The sequence below is a fragment of the Chlamydotis macqueenii genome, chromosome 14 (genome assembly GCF_036417535.1).
Source record: "Chlamydotis macqueenii isolate bChlMac1 chromosome 14, bChlMac1.mat, whole genome shotgun sequence".
In the NCBI taxonomy this organism is placed as follows: Eukaryota; Metazoa; Chordata; class Aves; order Otidiformes; family Otididae; genus Chlamydotis; species Chlamydotis macqueenii.
Window position 1 is genome coordinate 5,350,076 of NC_141569.1, and position 26,238 is coordinate 5,376,313.

At 42.0% G+C, this 26,238-nt stretch overlaps 1 protein-coding gene across 2 annotated transcripts in view; it reads right to left on the bottom strand.

The window, feature by feature from the left end:
• The window catches only part of TENM2 (teneurin transmembrane protein 2), a 514,050-nt gene that overhangs the window by 169,094 nt on the left and 318,718 nt on the right, over positions 1 to 26,238 (bottom strand). For both annotated transcript variants that reach the window (XM_086758660.1, XM_086758659.1), the window contains one exon: positions 9,156 to 9,390. In XM_086758660.1, the coding sequence (XP_086614786.1) occupies positions 9,156 to 9,390 (235 nt within the window). The remainder of the gene's footprint in view (positions 1 to 9,155; positions 9,391 to 26,238) is intronic.

Here is a 26,238-nt window from a genome sequence, read left to right on the forward strand (position 1 = left end):
TAACTTTCTAATAGTAATTAATAAACAGAAAAGATAACATACCAAGAGAATAATAATGGTTCAATTTAGTTGTTCTAGGACTTAAAAAAATCTTCAAGCTGTGGTAAAATCACATCTGTCTATAATTTTATTGGACATTTATTCCTAGCAGAAAAGACAATGAAGTACAGAATGTAACATGCTGGCTTTCATTGGGGAAAAAAAGGAATGAAAATCTTCTGGGGCCACCTTAGGCCCCCCCCTACTAAACAAAATCACGACAGTAGTTTAAGTCCCCCCAAAAAGTAGCCATGAGTCATTTTACATCAGTAGAAGCCTCAAAGTGGCTGCCCAATTCAGACACTGAAATTTTATGGCAGTTTTCTAACTTCCATAGAAACAGAAGCAAAGATTGAGGACAAGCTTATGCCTGTCCTTATGCCTTTTATGCTGAGAATGAACTCTTGAGTGTTAGACTGGTGCAAGCTTTGGTTACCTGTGTAAGGGTCTCCCAGTCTTTCCCCAAACAAGATTAATTGCATGTTCTCGTTCTCAGGTTCTTGCAGAGAAACAGAGGATTATCAGCCAGGTTTGCACAGCTGAGGGCTCCCTGACATGGTAAGATCGCAGAGAAGTCTCTACCCTCCTCCATGTCTAGAACACAAGGACTTTGCTATCCCCCAAATGCACCAAAGTAAGCAGTAAAGGTTTAGAATGTTATCTGCATGTGTTGAAATTGTATAGTTACAAGAAATAGCCTCAATCACGTCAAATCTGCAGCCTAACCTCAGTAAGATACATTTTTCCACGAGGAGCTATTTAAAATGCACACACAAACGAAGCAGCCGTTTCACACAGGTGTGCCGTGGGCACCTGGGCACCCTCGCACCCAAATGCCTCCTGCCAACAGAGGACAGCCCTCACGAGAACACGCTACTTCAGAGTTTTTCAGCCTGCTGCAGATAATCAGTCTGTAACTGACTGCACGGTGCAGGAACCAAGGACACTCTGTTAGGCACAGAAACAATAATTCCGAATGAAGACATCAATACCATCGGGACACTCCTCTCCCCTGTAACGTCACTCTGAACCTTGTGGCAGCCAGCCGGCTTCCAGTGCAGCTCTAATACCAGCTTCTCAGCTTTTGAAAGGTTCACAATTCCTTCAAGGCTGGGTTCTTCACATCCCCAGGCAAAGTCTTCTTAAAAAATGCAGTGTTAAGCAGAACGTCAGCGATGTTGCCCTAAGTACCAGACTACCTTGTCACTGCCATCTCCACGCTCCTAACAAAGACACAGTTGGACACACAAAAGCACAGTAATTGAAAGCCGCCTGACAGGAAGGTAGGATGTTGTACAGAAAGGCAGCTGCCAGCCTCTGGGCACCCTGATCTGTCATATCATTAAAGGAAAACAAATAGGCAATGTTCGCAAAGCTGCCATTGAAAACAAGGTAGGTAAAAAAAGGCAAGATATCTGCATTGTGCCACAGCTGCAGCGTTAGCTCTGTACAGAATTCCTTTGTACAGGACAACCTGCATTTCATCTGAAAGATGTTAACTGAGATGCTGCTGGCAAAGCGTTCATAGCCTCCTCTCTCTAATCCCCGCTGTAAGCTGCCCCCTGAGCACTCTCCTGCGGCTCTCGCTGCTGCGTTCCAGGCCTGGCGCTGGTACATCCCAACGCACAGCCTTGGCTCGGGTGGCCCGGAAAGCTGCTGAGTTGTGACAAAGGGCTGCGAGAGGCTCTGTAGAAAGGTAAGGTGAACAATACAGAAAGAGGAAGCATTGCTGAGATGGGGATCATTAGTACCTCAAGAATCAGAGAGGTGGCACATGGCAGCTCAGCGGCCACAGGGAGCCATGAGGGCCACCCCTTACCCTCCTGACTGGTTCCTGGGCAGCCAAAAAAGATCCTGGGTGCCCTGCAGCAGGTGGTGAGCACGCTCACTCAGCCCGTCAGCTTACATCCCAGTTAGCTTTTGTGTGAGTTAGCCAGCAACATAACTGCTTTACTCTTTAAACTGATGCATGCTGTCTTGCACTGCTGTTTGTTCTCCAGGAATGCAGCAATGAAACTGCTAGTTAACAGCTAGTAACAAGTAAGGAACAGCTACAGACATAAACACAAATAATCAGTTAATTTGCATATATACTTACATTAAATGGGAACAGGATCAATACTGATACAGGAAGACTGAGACAGCTCTGAATGAGCTCAAACTACAGGAACCTTTCCCTGCTTAAGTGGAAAACCTTGTGTCTTTTCTGCTGTAAAATTCTGAGTAGCACGTTGCACAGTGCAAAGTGATGAAATCCAATAATGCCGATGTTTGGTATTCCAGCAATGATGATAATGACAACAGTATTTTGCATTTCAATAGGTGCAGTCATTTTTAGCTTTCTACATCAATTAATGAACATAACTTCAAAACACTTCTATTTTAAAAGGCGTACATGGAAGCTCTTCACTATCTCTTAATTCAACTACTCGCTTAACAAGAAAAAAAAGTGCTAGCAACAGTGCTCTTTCAAGTCTATAGAGCATAAATAATAGAATAGAATACTAAACTCAAATCTCTAAAATAATTGTTATCAGTCTACATGTAAGTGTAAAAAATAGAAAACTAAATCACATCATTTGAGATGATTTTTTTTTTTTCAAACTAAGGGTAGCACCATAAACATGCCTGCCTCTTCCTGTACAGTCACTCACACCGCCTGTTCACTCTGCACAATGCAAAACTTAAAAATGCAAACCAAGATCGTGAAAACATGCAATTATCTGCAATCTGTAAAAGCTTCTTTGAGCTTATGTGTATGTGAGTAGGAGTGCATCTAGATCGATTGCTTTCTGAACCATCATTACATATCCTGCTTCTGTAGTGTATTCCTTCACCTTTTTTTCTCTCCCATCAGAGTCTACATTTGTTACGAAAACAATATTAGAGTAGCCGGCTAAAAATGACCTTTCTACAATGTTTTTGGAATTCCTCCAAGCACATGGCCCTAGCGTGTGAAGTCCTTGGGGATGCCTTTGACTGTGCTTTACTTGACTCTTTAAGGTGCTTTTCATTTTCAGAGAGGTCCAGAATCTATCTGTGCAGATCCCATTTATTTGGAAAGACCACACAACCTTCCTGCAGGAGCAAGAGAATGAAGGAGTCAGATCTTGCTCCAGCCCTTAAACTCAGAGGACTAAACTGCTGTAGCGTATCTGCCTGTAGCTGTTAAGTGGTAAGAGAAAGCCACATCAGACAAAGCAAAATCAGAGTGAGGAGTTATTTCACTGTTCCAAGGAGTTGTTTACGCTGAATATATCCTAGAAATCTGCATTAACAAAAGGAAAAGAAATTTTGTTTCACTATTCTGTTCCAGAACGTTTTGCATCACGTATAAAGATATCAAAATATTGAGACATTATTTAAAATAGGCAGACAATTGTGGAGAGCAGCTGTAACTTGGATCTTCTACACATTCAGAAACTTCTGAAATGAATATGTAAACTTGAATTCTGCAGCTGATCTTGACACCCTAATATGGTACAGTATTTGAATTCAATATTAACAACATTTCAGATATTTAATTTATTTCTTTAAAAAAAAAAGCCAAAACACCCTGAGCACTAAATCCTCCTCTTTGTGTACTCTATTCTTGGCTTTTTTGCCACAACTGCATAGCCTGTGCATAGCCACTGCGTACCGAATTCACTGCTACACTGTCTAGAAGGCTGGAGCTACAAAAATGCTGAGCACAGGTTGATGCCCCATGATTTTCAGTTCATGCACTGCACTGGTACAGACTGGGATACAGCTCATGCTGCTACTCCATCCACTAATCTCCCATTTCTGTCCTAGCTCTCTCTCCTCAGGCTCACCCAGAGTGACTGTGTTGGAATCATGGAACAGTCTGGGTTGGAAGGGACCTTTACAGTCAACCCAGTAAAACCCCCTGCAAGGAGCAGGGACATCTCCAACCAGATCAGGTTGCTCAGAGCCTCATCCAACCTGGCCTTCAATGTTTCCAGGGATGGGGCATCCACCACCTCTCTGGGCAACCTGTGCCAGTGTTCCACCACCCTCATTGTAAAAAAATGTCTTTCTTACGTCTAGTCTAAAATTGGACTGGCAAAGTAAGAAATATAGCTTGAACCTCAGGAGCAGCAAATATTTTGAAGTGCAACATCGGGTTTTTTTAAAGGCTAATTTTCAGATTGCTGAACTTTGTTTAAATGACGCCAGATTTGGACCACTGCTCTTATACTACAGCCCACAAGATCTAAAGAAACTGATTTTGTAATCACCAGAAAAGTGACCATCCTCCTTTCTTCTGAAATGCAGGAGAAACATTAGCATGTTACAGTCTTCCTTGAAGCCCAGCAACAGAGCAAACTCAAAGAGAATAAAAACATACATACAAAATTATCTTTGTAGCTAAAAATGTGGACTGAAAATATTTCAAAGTATGAGACTAGTTATGAAACCAAATAATTTCTATTTAATTTTTCTGTTTTTTTTTCTTGTGGAATAAATATAATTAATTATAATGGTACCAACTAAATTAATATCAATAGAAAGTACCGAACAGGCACTAGCACATTAGGCAATCTCTGTCAGACATCCATCCATGAAAGCTCCCTGTTAACCTCCCTTACGAGCATTCCGTTTTTGACTGGTGCCTGCAGACGGCTCTGTGTGAGGTTCCCGTACCAGAGAGGACTTTTACAGTGCAAAGAGTGATGCAAACCTTCCTTGCAAAGCCATACTTTTCTCCCTGTGCCCTCAAAGCATTTTAAGCTTTAAAGCCAAGCGCGGCCTCTCTAGCTGTCTGGAAGTAATGAGACCCACACCGGGATGTTCAAAGGTAGTATTTTCATCATTCATCCTCTTCGCAAGCAATGATTAAAGACGCAATAAAGGAACACTGGAAAACGTAGCAACCAGCACTCTGGAAAGGAGGAGGAGGAGATGGTTTGAAACAGACTGCAAGAGGACAATAAAAGTTAAAGAGCATTAAATGGCAGCTCCAAGCCTAAAGGTAAAGCAGCTAAGTACTGCAGAAATGAACCATAAAAAGAGCACCATAAAAATGCTATGGCGATGTATTACTGCATCCTTAGTTAAAGATATTTCAACCCTTCCATTACAGACCCTTATTTCAAAGAAAACAGAACAATTACCTAGCCAACCTGGGGGCCTGTTGCAGCCATAAAGCAACAGCAGATTAGGGCAGATATAGTCCACATTTGTTTGCCTTGAACCAGAAACAAGAGCACTAAAATAAAACATACATCACTGGAAGTGTTCAAGGTCAGCCTGGTCAGGGCACTAGGCAACCTGATCTAGTGAAAGATGTCCCCTGCCCGTGGCAGGCGGGGCTGGACTAGATATCTTTAAAGGTCCCTTCCAACCCAAACCGTTCTACAACTCTAAAAAAGCTTAATTAGCAATTCCGTATATGCATGTTGCAATCCTGTAACTCCACTAAAAGCAACAAGCTACTGCAATACAGCTAAGCATAATGATGTGTCCTGATTTCAGCCAGGATGGAGTTAATTTTCCTCTCAGTAGCTGGTTTGTTTTGGATTTCGTATGTGAAGAATGTTGATAAACACCCTGATGATACCAGTTGTTGTGAATGAGACCAAGGACACTGTCCTGCTTTCCAAGTCTCACTAATGTGCAGGAAGCTGGGAGAAAAACAGAATAATTGACCCAAACTGGCCAAAGAGGGTATTCCATGCCATAAACGTCATGCTCAGTATATAAGTGGGGGAAGGCCAGGGTGAGTGTCTGCCTTCCTGGCATCCATCTTTCTCCCTCGTGTGCTGGCATCCTTCCCTCTACCTTGCTGGCTCCCTTTTGCTCCTTTGCTTGTCGCTCGGATTTGTTTCCGTGATCGCTGCTCGGGACGGGCTGTGTCAGTCATTGGGACATCGGGTGGTGAGAAAACATACACTGTTCATTTTGTATATTTTAATATCCTTACATTCTGTTATTATTGTAGTTTTCCTTTGCTATTCCAGTAAACTGTCTTCATCTCAACCCATGAGTTTTCCTTTCTTCCCAATTCTCTCCCCCATCCTGTTGGGGAGGGTGAGTGAAAAACGGTGTGGCGACTGGGGCTAAACCACAACACTATGTAAAAAATACAGAACCACAAAGGGCACACAGAGACTTGGGACACAGCTGCCTGAGAGGGTGTGTGAAAACATGTGCAAGCAGTAAAAGATTACTTCACAAGACAAAGAAAATAAAACAAATGTGATTAGCCACTCCCATCAATATTGAAACAAGAGGTGGAAAAAAGATATACTTGGAAAATGTGCTGTCTCCGAACAGTCTGAATTTAGCCAAAACTGCCTAAGGCAGCAAAGGAAAGAAGGGAAGTGAAAAACATTCTTACCAGAAAAAAAATAACGACGCACACAGACAGACACACATGGTATTATTCAGTGAGTTCAGCACTTGGTACTGTTAGGTAAAGAGACATCTGGAATCTAAACTGTGATCAGAGTTTTGTAGTGCTGGCATAAAGCATTCCCTTCAGAAAGCTCCGGTACTCCGTTTTGTTTTATAAGCACTGATGCGACCACTTGTGTATTATTTTCAGCTGAGAGCAGAATCCACTGAAGGTAACTGAAAGGTGAAAACCAAGAGTTGTGAAACTCCTTCCTGAGACAGCAGGTGCTGTCAGTGCCTCCTGAGCACTTCACTACTGAGATTAATAAACTGACAGCAACAACAACAAATTCAAGTGTAGTGCACTGTGAAGAGGCGGTGTAAGAGGGATCAGGGTTTCACAACAAAGTAAAGCTATAAAGTAATGGCTGAACTAAAAAGTTAGCAAAAAGGTGTCATTTGTTTTTGTGGCTACGGGTACGAATTTAGATGAAATATCAGTTTCAAAGTGGAAGAATTACAGGCTAATTCTGAAAGTCTCCAATGATTCTGCAAGCATCAGTTTCAGCACAACTCATTGCAAACTGGGGAAAAAAAACCCCATCATCCTCTGAGTTAATATTCTTGTGATGAAACTTGTCATCGAGTCCTGTCAGGTGTGTAATTTCAGAAAAGAAGAAAAATCGATCCTGAAGCAACTCTGGAATAGACTTAGAACACAGCAACCCTGTCAAGATGTTTTCTAATATCTTAATGCTTGCCTATGACAAACCTGTCTACAGAAAAGCTCCAATTAACGGCCAGGTATCTTTCAACCTCCAAAAATAACAGTATTCACAAAGTAACCTTTTGTCATCAACATGAATACATATATATTCCCAGGGGTTTTATGATAAAAAATAGAAAAGGAGAAGAAACAAAGTTAGTAACGGAATTGATAGTCTCCACATACAACGAACAGGCACAGAATCAGACAGACAAAGAAAAACAGCCAGGCAAAATGCCCACTCCTGCTTCTCAGGGATGCCAGTATTATGACAAAGAATCATTTTGTGAATGTCCTAAGGAATTCCCTCCTTATAAAGTGTTTGGTAAATTGGGACAATTGACCCATCAGAAATGCCATATTTCAGGTACCGTTGTACCCAAGAACACTTTGATATGAAAGGAGATAGAGGAGGAACAGCAGGGGGTTACTGTGCACTAGAACTAAAAGGATGTTGTAGTCCTGTGGGCAACGATCCACAGAGCAACAACTGGCCCAGGCTGAATACGACCAATGTCTTTATCTTGTAGCTCCTAATAACGAATATCAAATCCAAGGTGCCAAATTTAGATCTGAAGAAGTAGATTTAGATCCAAAAGATCTAAATAGCAGCAGATGCTCTCAGAGAAGCAGCAGTTAAGAGCAGACATTCACTCAAATTTATTTTTCGACAAAGCTGGCACCAAACCTTCAGTAAGCAAGAATCCTTTTTCTTTCATTTCTTGGACATCTCAGGCTTCAGATAACTTGCATTTGCTCTTCAGCCCCCGCGTGTTACCACTTTAGCAAAGTAGGGCAACGTGGATGAGGCCCCTTGTCAGCGTTCCAAAACTGGGCACAGGAGCACAGACTGGGCACAGACTCCCTGCTCCTCCGAGTATCGGTTGTTCCCCTTGGTGCTACAATCACTGGTTAACTGCTGGGTAACAACAGCCTGGGTGTTGTGAGCTTACATTCAGCTACACCAACCCTTCCCAGAGCTCCAAACCAGAAGGCAATCTTTACCCAAACTCTGGGAGGGGCTGGGCTGAGACTGCACAGCGGTGTAAGTACACCATACCTAGCTACTCTGGGTGTAATCCAGTTGAGCGGCATTAAATTCCCAGAAGGCTGCAATTCAAATCTAACATCTCAGAAGCCGTGGCAACCAAGCAGCTAAAACCACAGTACGAGTCAGTGTTACAAGCAGTCCAGCTCCTCTACCTGTTTGCTGTGTTCACAGCTATCTGGGCAAGCAAGAACACCCAACCATCCCAATTACTTCTTTCAGCACCACAACGGCTAATTTTAAATTCTGGGAGATCGACTCTGCCAGCTCTGCTATTTAAAGCGCAAATTAAATATGTTTGACATTCCATACCCCAAATGACAACAAACCAGAATATTTAGAATGGCAGCATGTCAGGCATTTATTTATTTATTTATCTGGCAAGCCTCAGTGCTGCACCTTTTCATTTATATGCAACTGTTTGCCTCACGGGCATCAAGCTGTTAACATGTACAGAAGAGATTAAAATGAGCACGCATGTGGATGAAATATAAATTAAAATTATAGTACTGTCAGTTTTGAACCTGGGATTGTTTCTCAAGGTCTCCCAAAATGAATAATTTCAAATGAGCCTCTGTTTGTTATTTCAGGAAAGGCAAAATGTGTAATTTTTCAGCAACACAGACAATATGAATTATAAGTAAGTTGTCCCTGAGTCTGTGAGTAAAAAAAAGCTGTGCTAATACCATGAGTTGTGTACACAAGGATGGTCAAAAGGAATAAAAGGCTTTGAAATGGGACACGTGAACAGAGAGATGTCCACCTGTCTATCTTCAAGTGCAAAGCAAATCAGAGGCTGGTAGGTATTCTAATGTCACTAACTCCCAACGTTGTGTCAGCCAAAACCATCACTGACACAAAGTGAACTAAATCCAATCTCTTAAGGAACCAAACTATGTTCTCTGCGCACTTCAGAGAACTGTCTGGTGGCATCTCCCAGGGGTGTCCGTCCATGCGACCCACCTGGTCTCAAGCGGGACGTTGCTGTTGAGCACCCAGCTGTCCTGGAGCTGCACAGACTCAGGGGTGGTGGCCAGGTCGTTGGGCGCCGGAGCAGGCGCGTGGATCTGGTTCCGGCGATTTGTGAGTGAGTTCCTGTTGAGGGAGTTGGCAGAGGAATGGTGATGGGACAGTGAATGGTTGTGAGGAGGAGGGAGAGGTGGCCTCAGCGTTGACTGGCTGTGATGATTTGAAGGGCCTAAAATAGAAAAGAAAAATAAATCACAAATGTGTGTTGATGATACTATTCTCCTTGGCATTTTCAAGGGATCACTGCCTGGAAAAAAAGCCAAACCCCACAAACAGTAACCTAAGCCTGCATGCCTTTTGGACCTGTAGGCATTAAAACATGGTTAAACCAGATCAGTGATTATTAGAGATCACAGATAACAGTGTTTCGAGGTGGCACAGTTGGAATGTTCACAAAAATTACGTTTACATTAAAAAATACATCTCTGTGGTTTCTCCTTGGAGCAAGGCTCCTCTGTGAAGGAGCCATGACAGCAATCTAGCTTGACCATTCTCTACATCCACCCAGAGGAACTTTTTCCTGCCTGTTTCTATCAGGGACTTTAAGGAGATGAACCTTAATGGATTAAAAACAGCTTTTGAGAATACAGTCTTTATGCTTCTATAAAACTTCATCAGAGATCTCAATCGGCTTTCACTCACTGTTATTTTACCCATCAGCTTCAAACAAACGGTATTTGTACCAGTGAAAGATTAAACTCCAAATATGAAAAGAGAACAACAATGCAATGATGGTATCTTTCATGTTCTTCCATGTGATCAGGATTTGGTCTGTATTTTTCTCTTTAGTAATGTCACAAACACACATCAAGATCTGAAAATTATACTACTCTTTCAGCCTCTTTCATTGAAAAATGACAGATCATGTTTGTCAGAGATAAAGAAGGATATACACTTTTTCTCATTCTTTGAGTACTGACACATTTGCATTGATAATGAAAATAATTTTTTTTCTAAGCAGTAAGGCAAGTGGATTAAAATAAAAAGCACATGAGAAGAAAACAGAATAAGCAGGTGTCATTCTAGCACAGTCACTTCTCTGAACAGAAACGCAGAATGGTAAATAAGTTTAAGTGCAATTCCACGTGACGCAATAATTTACTTCTAATAAAAACAGCAAAAGATTAAAGAAAACAAACACTGTTATGAACTGCATGCTTTAGTCATTATATCAAGTTGTAGTTTTCTAGCGAATAATAATCAGAAAAATTAATATTAGCAAAATTATAATGATGTACGTTTGTTTTTAGAAAATGAAGCATATTCTGTACTTAATGAATCAAACAAAAAGAAAACACCACAAGGGGAAACCATTTGTGCTAAACTGATCTATTTTTATATGAAACAATGAAGTATAGAAAATTTGCTGAATGGATTAGTGAATTCTAAGTTAATTATGGCCAATATTAAAAAAAAAAAAAAAAAAGAAGGAAAAAAACCAACCCAACCACCCCCCCTTCAACAATCAAACCGTTCAAGGGGGGCTTATCCCAATTGAGAATCAGGCCACAGAGCCAGGAACTAACATCGGTGCATCATTTTAGGCTTTGAATACTACAGTTCTGATCAAAACATCTCCCATAATCAGATGGGTATTTTAGAGTCTCACATTAAGCCACCCAAGAGAGGCCTCTCTTCTTTTGTACAGGGAAAACCACACAATATCACAGCTCAAACACTGGCGATAAGAGGGGCAAACCAGCCCGGCACCCCGAGCCGCGGCACTGACCGTGTCCTGCCCGGTGCGGATAGCCCGGCCGGGCTCTTCCTGCCCGTGTAGATGTGGCGCGAAGGGACGTGGTTTGGCGGCGGAGATTTATGGTTGGACTCAATGATCTCAAAGGTCTTTTACAACCTAAATGATTCTGTGACTCTATGCAACACCCCTGTGACCAGCTCCTCCCCTGGCACTGCTCTGCCCACCGCCCGCCCCAGGGAAAACCCAACAGCAGTACAACCAGGGAACTGAAAGAGAGCAGAGGTTTTTGGAGAGGGAGCATTAATTTTCTGAAGTGCTTCTGTGAGCCTGTTCAAGCACAGGCTAATGAAGAGACAGACGGGTTTATGGGGACTTCGCAAATGTTAAAGTCCTGTGACAAGAAACTTGAAGAAGTGAATTATAATAAACTCTACATCCTTCACATGTTGCTTTAAATCTGCACAGAAGTTTCTTTATCTGTTTTGACTGTCTGTTGCCTGAAAGCTCACCCTCTGGTCGCATCAACTACTTTAAAAACAAAGACACCTTTCACAAACATATCCTAAATTTTCGGGCCATCATAGGTGCTGCTCTCCTCACTACCCCTGCCTCAATATGTCTTACATAAGCTCGAAAGAGACTGTTTAGCCCAGCAAACTTTGCATTTAAAACCCCCATTTGGACCTCTCACAACATAAATGTCTCATCTACGCCAGGGCCTGTGCCATTCCCAACAGCTTGTGGAGTAAGACACAGCAGGAAGAAAATGTGTTTGGACAATATCCACACACACAGCAGCTTAAGGGGAATTATTCTCCTCGTCTGTGTACCAGCTTTAAACAAAGTATGTTTGGATTTCAATAAGTGGATATTTATGAGTGATAAAACAGAACGTGTGCCCTTGTGTTAAAAAATACTTCAGAAGATTCACGTGCTTTATATTTTCTCAGCTTACTTTGGATGCAGTTTCTCCTTTTGGAAGATAAATGTGGAAAAGTCAAACCCACATAAACAGAAAAGTTTTGCTCTGAGACACAGTAGTGCCAGCTAAGACTCTGAATCTGGTAACCACAAAATCATAGCAGTTTTTCTTAAAAGTGAGCCAACTGCACATCAATAAGAATGAACAGAATTTCTCTAAGATTAAGGAAGCAAGAACTGAATTCAAGTTACCACAAATTAATTTAATCTGCCTCAAGACTCAGTTCTCACACAGTAAATAAAATGTACTGCACAAAATGAGCTGTGCAGAAGTAGCTGAACATACACTGCAGCTGCAAAACCTCAGAAACCTGGCATAAGATAAATGCAGCATTTAATATAGAATAATAAAATAAATACCCATTATCAACATTATACAGATATTATATTGTTTATGTTAAAATATATAAAGGTTATATATATATATAAAGTACTAACTAGGAAGGCATGCACACACTCATGTGTATATATGAGAGAGATAAAAGCTTAACATGCTGCTTCATCATAAACCTGCTTAAATGAATCAAAAGCAGAAGCTGAACGCTATCAAACTTGCCAGAGATGTAAAATTGGATTCACATCTGAACATCTGAGCACTTCTTTATGAGCATCTTTGCCTAAATTAAAACTTCAACAGCAGTACCTGCAAATCTGCTGAGCTCTGAAGTTCAAAGAGGACATCACTCGTCCCATAATAAAAGCTGAGCAGCCGAAAGGACCGGCACAACGCATCCTATGACATGACGTGCTCTGCGGCCTCTTGCCAATTGCTTTATTATTTGGAAGTGTAAACACAATAAGTGCCTTGACGGAGTACATCTGGCTTTTTATATCAGGAAAGAGATTTTATTTTTGATACAGCAGTTGCCAGTATTGATTTAGTAAAAAAAGTACTAAGGAAATTATGCCTCTTCTCAATTATTACAGGAATTAGGCATTTCATCAGAATACACTATACAATCTCAAACATTTAGGATTTAAGGAGAAGTCTCTTAAAATCACAATAAAAATCAGAGAACTGGAAATCTGGAATACTAGTACTCTCCATATTTTGACTTTTTTTTAATTTCTGATTTAAATTCACAAATGGACAAACATACCTAATTCTAATGTATCTTTAGTACACATTGATTGTGCTGAGCACTTCTGAAAAATCAGGGCCTGATGACCACATAACCATCATGTGATTCTTGAACAGATCTTACTGAGGTCAAGAATACCAGCAATGCTCATTTCAAATTAGAATCTGAGTGAGGGTAAATTGTGTTTTAAGTAAGTAATCAGAGAATACCAAGTCTGATCTATGTATCTTTGAAGTAACTATAAGCTATCCAAATGATTTATTTGGGTTTAATCAGAATCAAAATGCTAAAAAAGAAAAACAGATAATGTTTTGCTCTGTTCATTCTTTTATCCAGTAAAAGAATTAAACAAATCAGCACAAAGGGAAAATTCAGCAAAAGAAAGATGCAAAATAGCATTTGTCTCCTTAAAAACAAACACAAACCCACCAAAAAACCAACCCCGAGTACAACTCTGTCACTATGATCTCCCCTTTTGCATACACGAGAGAGAGCAGAGCATCTGCAGCCCAGGGCGCAACCCCACGGCCACTGCCCTGCTGCGCGCAGCGCCGGGTGGAAGCAGGGTGCAGGGGGAAGCGCTGCATGACGGGCAGCCGCTGCAGGTCCTTCGGGAGCCTGTGCCGCTGCACTGCCGCAGCCTTGTTCTGGCAGAAGGCTGGCAACCTCAGGGATCAGGAAAAGCCACCGGATGTCACAGTGTTGCATGTACAACAGCGATGGCTGCGTGCTCCTGAGCGTGTTTCCAAACATCACTGCTCAGCCGTTTCAGCAGTTCAAATGTTGCCTAGAACATGAAGTAAAACTTCAGATCTGCTTTAACATGGTCAAATTACTTTTCAAAGTTCTTCCAAGGCTTTGGTACACTCACTTAACACATGCACTAAATCCAAGCAACACAACAATCTGAGGAGAACGAGTTAATCTCCCACCTCAGAGATTAAATTCAAAGCAGAATCAGCAGCGTCCCTAATCTAAGCAAGCAATCACTTCCCTGCATCCCTGTTCTTTGTCAATACTACCTCAAAAAGTAATGTAGATTGTATCTGAGTTGTACTGAATTATCCTCTGTGCCATGATGAAATGCTAGAGACATATAAACATCTCCTCATCAATCCTTTTCACAAAAGAACTAAAAGGAAAAAACAAACACTTATTATTTTTCTGAAATGAACAATGATGCAGCTATTTCCTTATACATCTGAAAAATACAAGCACTGAACACAAAAAGATAACGAAGCTGATGCGCTGAAAGAAAAAAAAAACCCACAAATAAAGTAAACCCACAGAAAAATCCTTGTTAGCCAGCATTAGAAACCCAGTCTTCAGTATTCCTAGTTCTCTATTCAAATAACTTCACCGCACTGTTTTCACAAGGAAACCACATCATCTGCTACCACAATGAGTAACAGGGTTTTCACAGAACCACAGGGCCACCTTCCAAGCTGAATTCATCTTCAAAGGCAGCTCACGTTACTCCGAGTCAGGAAGAGAAGCAGGCATTGAATCACGCAGGATACAGCACGGCATCACAAGGAGCTGCGTCTCCATCGCCAGCTTCTGCTATGTCTGCTTCAGTTCTTCTGTTTGTTTGCTTTAATTCTCTAAATTATTTTGTGGAAGGAATGCACATAGTTAAATGGAATCTGAATGTTCCAAAAATGTTTTCAACATACACTGTAAAGCAGCCAGTTACCTCACTCATAACCACAGCTATCATTAACTCACGCTCTTGTTGTAAACCCAAAACACGTGCCAGATGTTCCTTGTTTTGTCCACGTTTTCACAGCGTTTGAGGCAAGAATAGGTTGACTGACTGACTGTCATCCCAGATTGTACATTTCAAACTGAAAACGCATTAAATGTGTTGTAGAAAATTGTAAGTCACTTATCAGTCTCTGCCAGTGCAGTGCAGCCATCTCCTCAGCACAATATTGGAATAGAAAATTAAATGTTGCTGTGGCAAAAAAAAAAACCAAAACAACTAACCAAACAAAAAATACTCCATTGCTTACCCCCAATATCCAGATAATGACAGAAAAGGGGAAAGGTGGTTTAATAGATAAAGTCTAGGACTTTGTCATAGTTGCTACATCCTGCTCTGACTGAGCCAACCCTTGAGTTATTGTGGCCAAATCGCTCGTTATCTAGAAGCGTCTTCATCCATATCCTTCGCAGGAGTGCTGGAGGTAAATTACTGTACCACTTACAAGGCAATCAGACACTACTGCCGCACGAGCCAGTCAAATGCTGTGCATCTGCAGCTCCCAGCCTGTGGGGCACGAGTTCATCGCGCGGGAGGCAGAAGCAGCAGCGACCAAATTCACTCTGCCAGACCTGAGTCGTTGCTGCGTACACAGAGCGCGACTGCTACTCCATCACGCTCCCGAAACCCGAGGTGCTGAGATGCTCTGCGCAGACGTCCGAGTGCATCTAGACAGAATTAACCTGCTTGCAGCAAGAATATTAGCTTGTTCCCAGCATTGCTAGAGCCACAGAAATGGCAAATTTGGTCTTTGTGCTGGATGAGTGGGTTGGTTGTGAAAAAGGGGCATGCGTATTCATGCAAGCAAAGGAAAGAAACAGGACCCTTCACCAGGAATCTAACCTAAGGAATTACAGTCAGAGAACCAATTTTCTCAAGTGAGGGTCACCTACAAAAAGGTTAAAAAACACTGCCCTACAAAACGGTATTTTCTGAGATACCATGTACTAATTATATGTGCTGAAATAACTTAAATATTCATTATCACACTACACAAGGTGCACTGGCTTTGCTTAGAGAAAGGAACAGGTTGCCCAGAGAGGTGGTGGAGGCCCCATCTCTGGAAACGTTCAAGGCCAGGCTGGATGAGGCTCTGAGTAACCTGATCTAGTCAGGGATGTCCCTGCTCCTTGCAGGGGGGTTGGACTAGATGACCTTTGAAGGTCCCTTCCAACCCTAACCATTCTATGATTCTATGATTACTTTTGACTGAAGAAGGCACTGATGTAAGAAGATCTAAGAAGAAGAGCATACATATATATTTCTAAGCAATGAAGTTCATCATTACCATCATCATCACCATGCAGCATTTTAGTCCCGAACTCTAAATGTTGCTCTACATACCTGGTTCTGCACAACAGGAGAGTTGAACCCAATCTAGAGACGTACACAAACCCTCTCCAAAGCTCGAACAGTCTGATACACCGAGAATCACACCAAAGAGAAAGTGAAGACATACATTTTTCTGCACACATACAGAAACTTCTGAACAGAAATATGTAGGCCAGCGTTGTAAGCCTAGTGACGTTTTCCTGATTGGAGAACAGCTTGGAAACTGCTATTTTCCCTGGATGGTCCAAGTAGGAGCCTGAAAATTCTCACACTGACATGAGAATAACTGCACTGTAATTTCCAATTCATTGTGAGCCTGGAGTCAGGTGCAATAGAAAGTCATCCCCAAATCCATTACAGCCATACTTTGCATTTTACCTAACCCTGTCAGTGAGCACACAAAGCTGTTTTCCAAGGGGACAAAATAAATGCTAGTCACAGGTGTTTTAACGCAATACACGATCTTGATTATTTCAGAAATGTCACAGCACATATTAAGCATTGTAATAGAATCATAGAATGGTTTGGGTTGGAAGGGACCTTCAAAGGTCATCCAGTCCAACCCCCCTGCAAGGAGCAGGGACATCTCCAACCAGATCAGGTTGCTCAGAGCCCCGTCCAACCTGGCCTTGAACGTTTCCAGGGGTGGGGCATCCACCACCCCTCTGGGCAACCTGGGCCAGTGTTCCACCACCCTCATTGTAAAAAATTTTTTCCTAATATCCAATCTAAATCTACCCCCCTCTATTTTAAAACCATTACCCCTCGTCCTATCACAACAGGCCCTACTGAACAGCCTCTCCCCATCTTTCTTGTAGGCCCCCTTGAGGCACTGGAAGACCGCTAGAAGGTCTCCCGAGAGCCTCCTCTTCTCCAGGCTGAGCAGCCCCAACTCTCTCAGCCTGTCCTCATAGGAAAGGTGCTCCAGCCCTTTTATCATCTTTGTGGCCCTCCTCTGGACCTTCTCCAACTGGTCTGATGTTGGGGGCTGATGTTGGGGGCTCCAGAACTGGACACAGTACTCCAGGTGGGGTCTCACCAGGGCAGAGTAGAGGGGCAGAATCACCTCCCTCGACCTGCTGGCCACACTTCTCTTGATGCAGCCCAGGATGTGGTTGGCCTTCTGGGCCACAAGGGCACATTGCCTGCTCATGTTGAGCTTCTCATCCACCAGCAATCCCAAGTCCTTCTCCTCAGGGCTGCTCTCCATCCATTCCCCGCCCAGCCTCTATTTGTGCCTGGGATTGCCATGACCCAGGTGCAGGACCTTGCACTTGGCCTGGTTGAACTTCATGAGGTTGGCACGGGCCCACCTCTCCAGCCTGTCAAGGTCCCTCTGGATGGCATCCCTCCCTTCCAGCGTGTCGACGGCACCACACAGCTTGGTGTCGTCGGCGAACTTGCTGAGGGTGCACTCTATCCCACTGTCCATGTCGCCGACAAAGATGTTGAACAGGGCCGGGCCCAGCACGGACCCCTGAGGGACGCCACTCGTGACCGGTCTCCACTTGGACATCGAGCCGTTGACCACCACTCTCTGAGTGCGGCCATCCAGCCAACTCCTTATCCACCGAGTGGTCCGTCCATCAAACCCATGTCTCTCTAGTTTAGAGAGAAGGATGTTTTGCAGGACAGTGTCAAATGCCTTGCACAAGTCCAGGTAGATGATATCTGTTGCTCATCCCTTGTCCACTAATGCCGTCACCCTGGCATAGAAGGCCACCAAACTGGTCAGGCATGATCTGCCCTTGGTGTCACAAATCACCTCCTTGCTCTCTGTGTGCCTTAGCATGGTTGTCCAAAATAATACTGATTTTTTTTGTTGCTGTTGTTTTGTTTTTTTTTTTTTTTTAAATCTAACCTTATTAAAAAACTATACAAGAAAGAATCTCTCAGAATAAATTACTGAAAGTAAGTGTGTCAGGGAGAAGATTTAATAGGAGCTGAGATCTCAGCAATGTCTACGCAAGCTTTTAATAAGTCAGTCTTCCAGGTGTTGCAGACCCTTTAAGAAGGAAAGGTCTATCAGCGGAGTAACGATTTTGAATCCTTCTGTTGTTCTAACAGTCTGTAATGTCAGCTCTCACCACTGAGAAGTCTGGCAGCTGAACTTATTAATGAAACTAAGTACACTGAACATGGCTTTCAGCATCAAGCAACTTTTCTGTTTCTCAGGAAATATTATCATCCTTCCCAGCAGCACTAACTTTTGTCAACTGCTTTACTTTTTTCTTATTCCATCCTACACTACTGCCTTGGGATGATTCACCATAATGCATACTGCACACCAATCTAGAATTTTTTTTCAGTTCAACAGCAGTATTGACAAAAATACACTAGTTTTCTTGTTTAAAAGAAAAATAAAATACATTCTATCTTATTACAATACTCTTCCATACGTGTTAGTGCATTTTTTCCAGAAATATTTACAATATTACCCCTTCAGCCCAAAGACAGCATGAAAATAATAATAATAACAACACAGTTTTTTCCTTCAGACTGAACCACCTGATAATAATCAAATGATGGAATTAAACACATTAACATGAAGACTTACTGACAAATACCAGTAAACACACGGTTCCTGGAGGAGCTTCCTGGAACAATTCAATTCCATAGCTTCTGGGAAGCCAGTTACTACCTGGACAACCCGTTTTCTCAACATCTAGAGCAGGTAAAAATAATTTGTGTAGACTTTACAGAAAAAGTAGGATGAATGTTGCATAATGCTGTAGTAAAGAAAAGCAAATATGGTGCAATGTATATGTCGCACCGAATCAGACTTTTCAATAGGTTACTTATCTTTTACAAGCAGGCAAGATCCAGGTAACTACAAGAAAGGCAGGAGTCTGCCTGCCTCCAGAGCACTGCAAGCTGCAGTACTACATGACTGGCATTCCTTCCACAGGCAGTGAAATTTGGTTTGAATTCTTTGCTGGTTGGTATGAGACAAAAAAGAAAGTCACAGACCACTGGAATAAGAAGTCCTGCTGATGTTGCCTGACTTTAAGAGGTGCCAGAAGGATTAACTTCAGCTACCTCAGACAACAGGTTGTAGCATTCAGAAGATGAAACTATGGGTTAACGAGTAAAAATAACGCGTATCCTAAGGTGATATATGAAAGCCCTCACATAGCTTACCACTCAGCAGCAAATGAGCCAACATGAAGCCAGTAGCTCTTATAGAAGTTTTTAATTAGAGTTTTAAGTATGTAAAGGGGAAAAAAAAAAACAAACCAAACAACTGCACCCCCTAACTCACATACAGAAAATCAGAAAAATCAGCACAAGAGAACATTAGCTATAAAAATGACTGGTCTTTGTCACTGGGTGCTGCAGCTGGGCTAGAACTTCTCAGAATACAATGTCTGATGTGACCAGCTTTCAGGGGCTGATCCCAGTCCCCTTCATCTGCAGTCTTGGTGCCAAGCAAACTACTGCCCCTGACCTCGGCGCGGCAGACCTAAGGGAAAGCCGGGGATGACTGGATTCTGGGTGCGGAGCAGCCAGCGCAGCTGACCTGAGGCCAGCCCAGCGTGGAGAACATCAGTGCTGGTCTGGGAACCACCTGCCCGCACCAACCCTGTGCTGCACTCCTGCTAGTGCCTGAGAGGCACGGTGTGCTGCTTTGGGCACAGCTCTATGCTGACGGCGAAACAGCTTTCAGATGACAGCTGGCTTTTGGTCACCTTGGAGACTAGGAAAATTAAACGCCTAACACCACTGTGATGAGGTGCCCACTGAGTTTATGCTGTCCAGCAGTGTTCTCAACAGTACTCCAGCAAATACTTAACTACTGCTACACTTACCATGAATGAATTTACTGCAAGCTAGAAACACACTCTCTAGCGAAGAAGAAATGGAGCAGCCCACTGAAAACTTAGGACTAGCCGAAGAAGACCAAGTGTCACCTTATCTAAACAGCATTACCAACATCTTGCAGAAACTTAATCCTCTTCAAGAAGTTAAACCTCAGTGCAACTCTATTATGTTGAAGAGCCTCTCAGAATAAGGCTGTGGGTCTTATTTTTTTTTTTAATAGCATACACCTGTCTAATTACTTACAATCAATGCAAAAGAAAACACTGTCACTACCCATTCCGTGGGACTGCGCTGCTCGCTTATCTGACATCCTCTGCCCAGTTTACCCAGCCTGCCTCTGATACCATAATTAAAATGCAGCTATAAGCTTTGGGCTGCCACTTTAAATACCCACTTTTCTTACTTCTCCAGCACGCAAAAGGCACTTGAATTTACAACCTGAAGAGACTGCGTAATCATACTGGCAGACACCAAAGCCTGAACCGGTCCCACACTACCAGAACGAACAGAACACGGGGAAGTGTAATGTCTTTTGGCAATGCTACTTGTTCCCAGTGCCAAGGGGAGAGCAAATAGCACTGTCCTACCCATTACACACACAGCATTTTTGAAAATGCAGCTTCACCTCAGGTACTCCAGTCAACATCATCTTTACCTGTCCTTCTTTGTCTCCAAGCCATGATTTCATTTTTCTGAGAAGACCAACAATTCAAAGAGACTCAAGTAAAGAACCAAAGAAATATGGTGTTAACTGAGCAATGACAGAACAGATTGCATTTTCTATTAAGGTATAAAAGTAGCTATGATAATTGAATTATGTAGTGTTTCTTCTTTTTTTCAAAATGTCTGAGACCACCATAGCACTAAGTAGAGTTTAGTACCGTGAAAAGAGAGAAAGAAATCAGCTCTCAGGTACAGTGCTGTATTCTCAGTAATGACAGTGGCAATATTAAGGAAGACTTTAAAAACTGGAAAGGAGGATGACTCAAATATTTTATGCAACTAAAGTCATAGGAGATTAGAGAGCAGTTAAATACCAGGACTGCAGAGTTGGCTAAAACCTCTGGATAAACATCTGCCACCTTGTAAAAATTGCTAACAGCTTTTCCTAATGATGAGAAGTAATCAAAACCTATGTTTGAAATCTCTGCTTGAAAATGCGTGTGGATTGCTGAAATCCCTTGGACAGAAAAGGTTCACAGCAGTTAAAGCCAAAAAAAGATAGATGAACTTGAGAAAATCCACAGATCAAGGGGTAAAATTTTTTGACAATGAAATTGACATGTTGTCATGGTTTAGCCCCACTCAGCAGCCAAAATACTACATGGTCCCTCACTGCCTCCCTCCCTCACCGCCCGGTCAGTGGGATGGGGAGGAGAATCACAAAAGAAAGAAAGGAAAAACTCATGGGTTGGGAGAAAAACAGTTTAACAAAACAGCAGAGGAAGAGAAAATAGAGATGGAAAACAACAATAATAGAAAATACTGCACAGTACCACAGCTCATGGTGGATCCTGGTGCCCAGCTCCCTTCTCCAGCACCAAAACCTTCCCCTCTTTATACCCCCACTTTATATACCCCCCCTCTTTATACCCCCACTTTATATACCCCCCCACTTTATACCCTGAGCAGGGGTCCCATGGGATGGAGGGGCCCTGGGGCTCATTTGGGTAACCTGTCCCAGCTGGTGGCTCATCAGTAACCTGTCCCAGCTGTGTCCCCAGCCACAGGGGCCACCAGCTCCAGCTCCTCTCCCAGCTCAGGAGAAAATTACCCTAGCTGGAAACAGGACACTTGTGAAATCAGGATAAAGAAGAAAAGGAGATAAAGAGGATTCTGAAGTCAGTCAAAGAATTCTGCTTCTTGGAGACATGCGGGCAAGGACAGAGATCAGCAAAAACAAAGAGGAAAACACACTAAATAAATATGTCCTATGAGAGTTAGGAGGAGCAGCTGGAGTCACTCTGTTTGTTCCGCCTGGAGAAGAGAAGGCTGAGGGGCCACCTCATCGCAGCCTACACCTTCCTCAAGGTGGGCTGCAGAGGGGCCAGTGCTGATCTCCTCTGTCCAGTAACCAGCAATAGGACAGGAGGAAAGAGAATGAAGTCTCATCAGGAGAAGCTCACACTGGACATTAGGAAAAGGTTCTTCACTGAGGGGGTGGTCAGTCACAGGAACAGGCTCCCCAGGCAAGTGGTCACAGCACCAAGCCTGTCAGAGCTCGAGGAGCATCTGGACATTGCTCTTACATGGTTTAGTTTTAGGTAGTCCTGTGAGGAGCAGGGAGTTGGACTCAATGATCCTATAGGTCCCTGGCAGCTTGAGATATTCTTTTAAATTTAACTATTATTTCAAACAGGTTTGGTTTGGGTTTTTTTCCATGTAGAATATTTGAATAATGTATTTCATAAGCATAAAAAAATGAAGCAGCATTGACATTGGATAAAGATCTAGAAATGCAATACAGTTCTGCCTGACCTTTTAGCTAGCTGTTAAAAAACAAAAAAAAAATCCCCCACAAAAAAACCCACAGCTGATCACAGATTTTCCAAATGACACATAACACAAGTCTTACCCATTGCAGAGGATTACATTTTTAAGCTAATGTCTAATTAGTGCATTTTAACAAAAAAGTAAAGAACAAAAGCTATCCTCTACAGCACACGCAAGTCAATCATTGTTAAAGCTTAAAGACTGTTCCATGCATATTTTCTGCATCATAAAAAAGCAGTCTAGAATAAAACCCAAACTACACATCTGTGTAGGATGCTGATAGACATCTTGATATGGTTTCACTATTTCAATTTACTTGCGTATTGTTTGACACAAGCTCAGGGAAATATTGCAAGCTGTGCCATGAACAGAGGGGAAGAGAACCCTCTGTTGCCGTATGTTGTCTTTTTATTAACTGAGACTCCACAAAACTCTAAATTTATTAAATACTCAAGAAAAAAATATTAAATTATTCATCAGTGATAAGACAATTAAGAAGCAAACTAAGGAGCAAGTGGAATCTTGGTCCTGAGGGAGAACAGCTGGTCCCCTCATTAAAAGTACGTTTTGGCAGCAAAATACCCTCTGAACAGAGGGAACCTGCTGCTAAAGCAGCCGCAGAGTCAAATTCAGGAGCAAGTGACAAAGAAAGACTCATGTGCAGAGAAAGGTGGGTATGCTCTGGGTGTCACTGTGCAGCTGGCACAAAGTGCAGAGCCCCTTTTTTTTTTCGCTTTTGGCAGTAAGGTGCTGTGACTTTACTGCACTTTAGAGCCACAACATTAGACAGTATCTGCCTCAGCCACTGGGCAACTTCATGCTGCTGTCTGAAACTACGCTGAGGTAAGCTTACAACCCAAGGAAAGATGTTCTTTCTATTTAATAAACCCACAGTTGAGCCCAGAATCTAGTGATGAGGATGGTGTCCAAGTCACTGAATCACCCTGCATCCCCATTTCAGATTCCGTATTAAACAGAAAAGCAGATCACGAAGGGGCATTGGGTGGGTAAATGCAGGAAAATTTCATGGGCAGCCTGAGATCTTCTCAGGAGCAGGTACTGTGGGCGTGAACGTGAGCACTGACCACCTGCACAGCAGACAGGCATCCATGGTGAGGAAGGGATGTTGCACCTTTGTGGTTGCGATGGTGCAGGTGGTATTGGAAAGAAAAAGGGACTGTATGATGTTAGCGACATGGAAAGCCTTTCAGAGGTGGAAGAGAGAAGGAAAAGGAGTATGAAAGGGAAGAGAAAGACAGCCCTTTGGCACACTGCCTTTTATGGAGTGAAACGGCGCACACAAATACAGCACCATCCAGCTGTAACAGACTGGTTCATAGTGCCAGAGCTCTGAGGTGTCTGAAAAATTCACTAAATACCATTGCTTCATTCCTTCTCATCCCTCTCTTTCTGCTACTTACTATTTTTAGTTTGTGGGGTTTTTTTTTCATACTTTCCTTTTGTAGATTTTAGCTCTCTTCCTGTCCTGCCATCTCAGTGCTACCGAGTCTCTGTAGTTCAGATTTACCCCGTGACTCATCAGCTCTCACAATCTAGCCTCAAAGACATCCATCTTAAACTTGTATTAAAAAAAAAAATCCCACCTCTCACCACAGCATCACAAAGGACTTATTAATTTGTCTAACTCCATTGCTGAAATGCAAGTATGATTTGTGTTCTTTAAAAAGAATACCCTTAAACATATCTACAGTGATAAAAACTTCCTGCAGCATCCACCGAAATATGAAGAAATTTCCACTAGCTCGCACACCTTGTTCTATACATTTGAGAAACGTCTTAAAAAAATAAAAGTAAAGGTCTATATTTTTTTTTGTGACATAGAAATGCAAAAGCAGGTACTTCACTTCAATTTCATACAATCTTAATTCCTAGTTAGATAAAACACTGCTAAGAATTTTCCTCCCTAAATGCCACCCTCTTCTTTCCCGTATTTCCCCATGTGTATAGAGTATCTTTACAGCTGAAAGTAGAAAAACATAACAGTTTTCTTCCTAATCATGCTGCTTAAAATTGTTACTGCAATTCTTGCATGAGATTCAAACACCTTGCATAACTGGCAGGAATTCTGACATCCCAGCACAGTACCAGATTCATCTCAGCCTGTTTCAAAACCTGGTTTACAAGTAAAAAATAACAATCCCCACTCCAATCTTTCTGCACCTATTTGTTCACTTGGGTCAGCTAGCAAAATAAACATTTTAGCCTTTCCTACTGCTCCAGATATGTCATACCCAAAGTGGGTTTTGCATAAAAAGAAATGGCATGCTGCTATTTGTATAACATTTTTAGGGCCTCAATTATAAATACTTCAGATGATGCTCTAGACAGGAACTCAAGAGATGCGGATTTGAGCTCTTCACACGAACAGTAGGGACAGTTACAGATTCACTTTGAATCATTCCTATATGAATTTACCCTAGATGATCAAAGAAAAAGGAAGCAGAGAGAAAGCTGAATTTCTGAAGTGATGGAATTTAGACATGTCATGTTAAAAATGTATTAGGCACACAGAGTTATCTGGCCATACAGAGGTACTGGGTATTCAGGAATACACAGGACTATGCCCTGGATGTACAAGAATGATCCCTGATATAAAAAAAAATGATCCCTACCTGCTGAGGAAGAAATACAGATTAGGTGAGGCAAATCATTATTCTCTCAACACTGTAGCTCTTGCAAACCTAAATTATTCTTCTTTCTCAAGAAGGAGCAGTTTTTGTAAAAAACGCTTCTGCAAAGGAAAAAAAACCCCAATCTAATGCTTTTAAGCCACATTAAAGAAATTATTTTAATCCTGTCACTTAGACATACTGTTTGAAGGGTCAATCTCACCCAGAGCAAAGATTGACAAAGGAATTATTTTAACCCCAGCAATTCCAGATATCATCTTCAGAGTCAATCCTATTCAAAGCAAGCAATGACAAGGAAAAATTTATGCTTCTATAGATCCTGTGCTCTTAAAAAAAAATAGATTGTTATTTCCTAAGCTAACACAAACAGATCTGTCTCTTCTTTACACATGAACAATTAATATGGATCCTGCTTATAGACATCTGTAATGCTGTGGGCTGTATTTATGGTGCAATAACTGTCATCTGGAGACACAGCGCATCAAGACGATAGAAAGACGCAGCTGAACTGTTCACTCGTGCTCCTATCTAAGGGACAACGCTGTTATCTTGTTACAAAATACTGCCCCAAGCAATGAAAAGTTTCATAAATCTTTTTCTACCAGTGTTGTCAGCTTCTATTTTTGCCTGTGGCTGAATGTGATTATAATCTGTTTTCACTATATTAGAAAACAAAGTAATCTAGAAAATAATGACTGAGGAACATTTTGGAGCCCTCCTGAGCTGCAGGATATTTCCAGCTGCTAGCATAGCTGATAACGGACTTAATAGAGCTAATGATTTCTAATACCACTACCACAAGGCTATTTTCACAGTGGGTAAATAATAACTCTTTTGTTTTGGAAATACTTGAGGAGTCATGTAGAAGTTTGATAAGTACATGATACGGTATAAATGCAGCAATATTTGGGTAACTAATGGTAGATTACACCATAGCTAGAAGATAATATACTTTCTTGTTTCCTTTTAAGAACTTAAAAGTTTATAACCCTGTTAACACCAGTGTGACAGCAAGGAGATTTCACTGTAAACAATTACAAGTAATGTTTTAATCTAAGCATAAAAAAAGCATTCATTTGTTGCAGTGCACTGCAACTTTGTTTTTATGTTGGTAATTAACATTCCGCATCTTCGCTAGAAATAAATTAAAAACTAATTGGATTGTAAAAGAAATTTTCTTGAGGGTTGAATG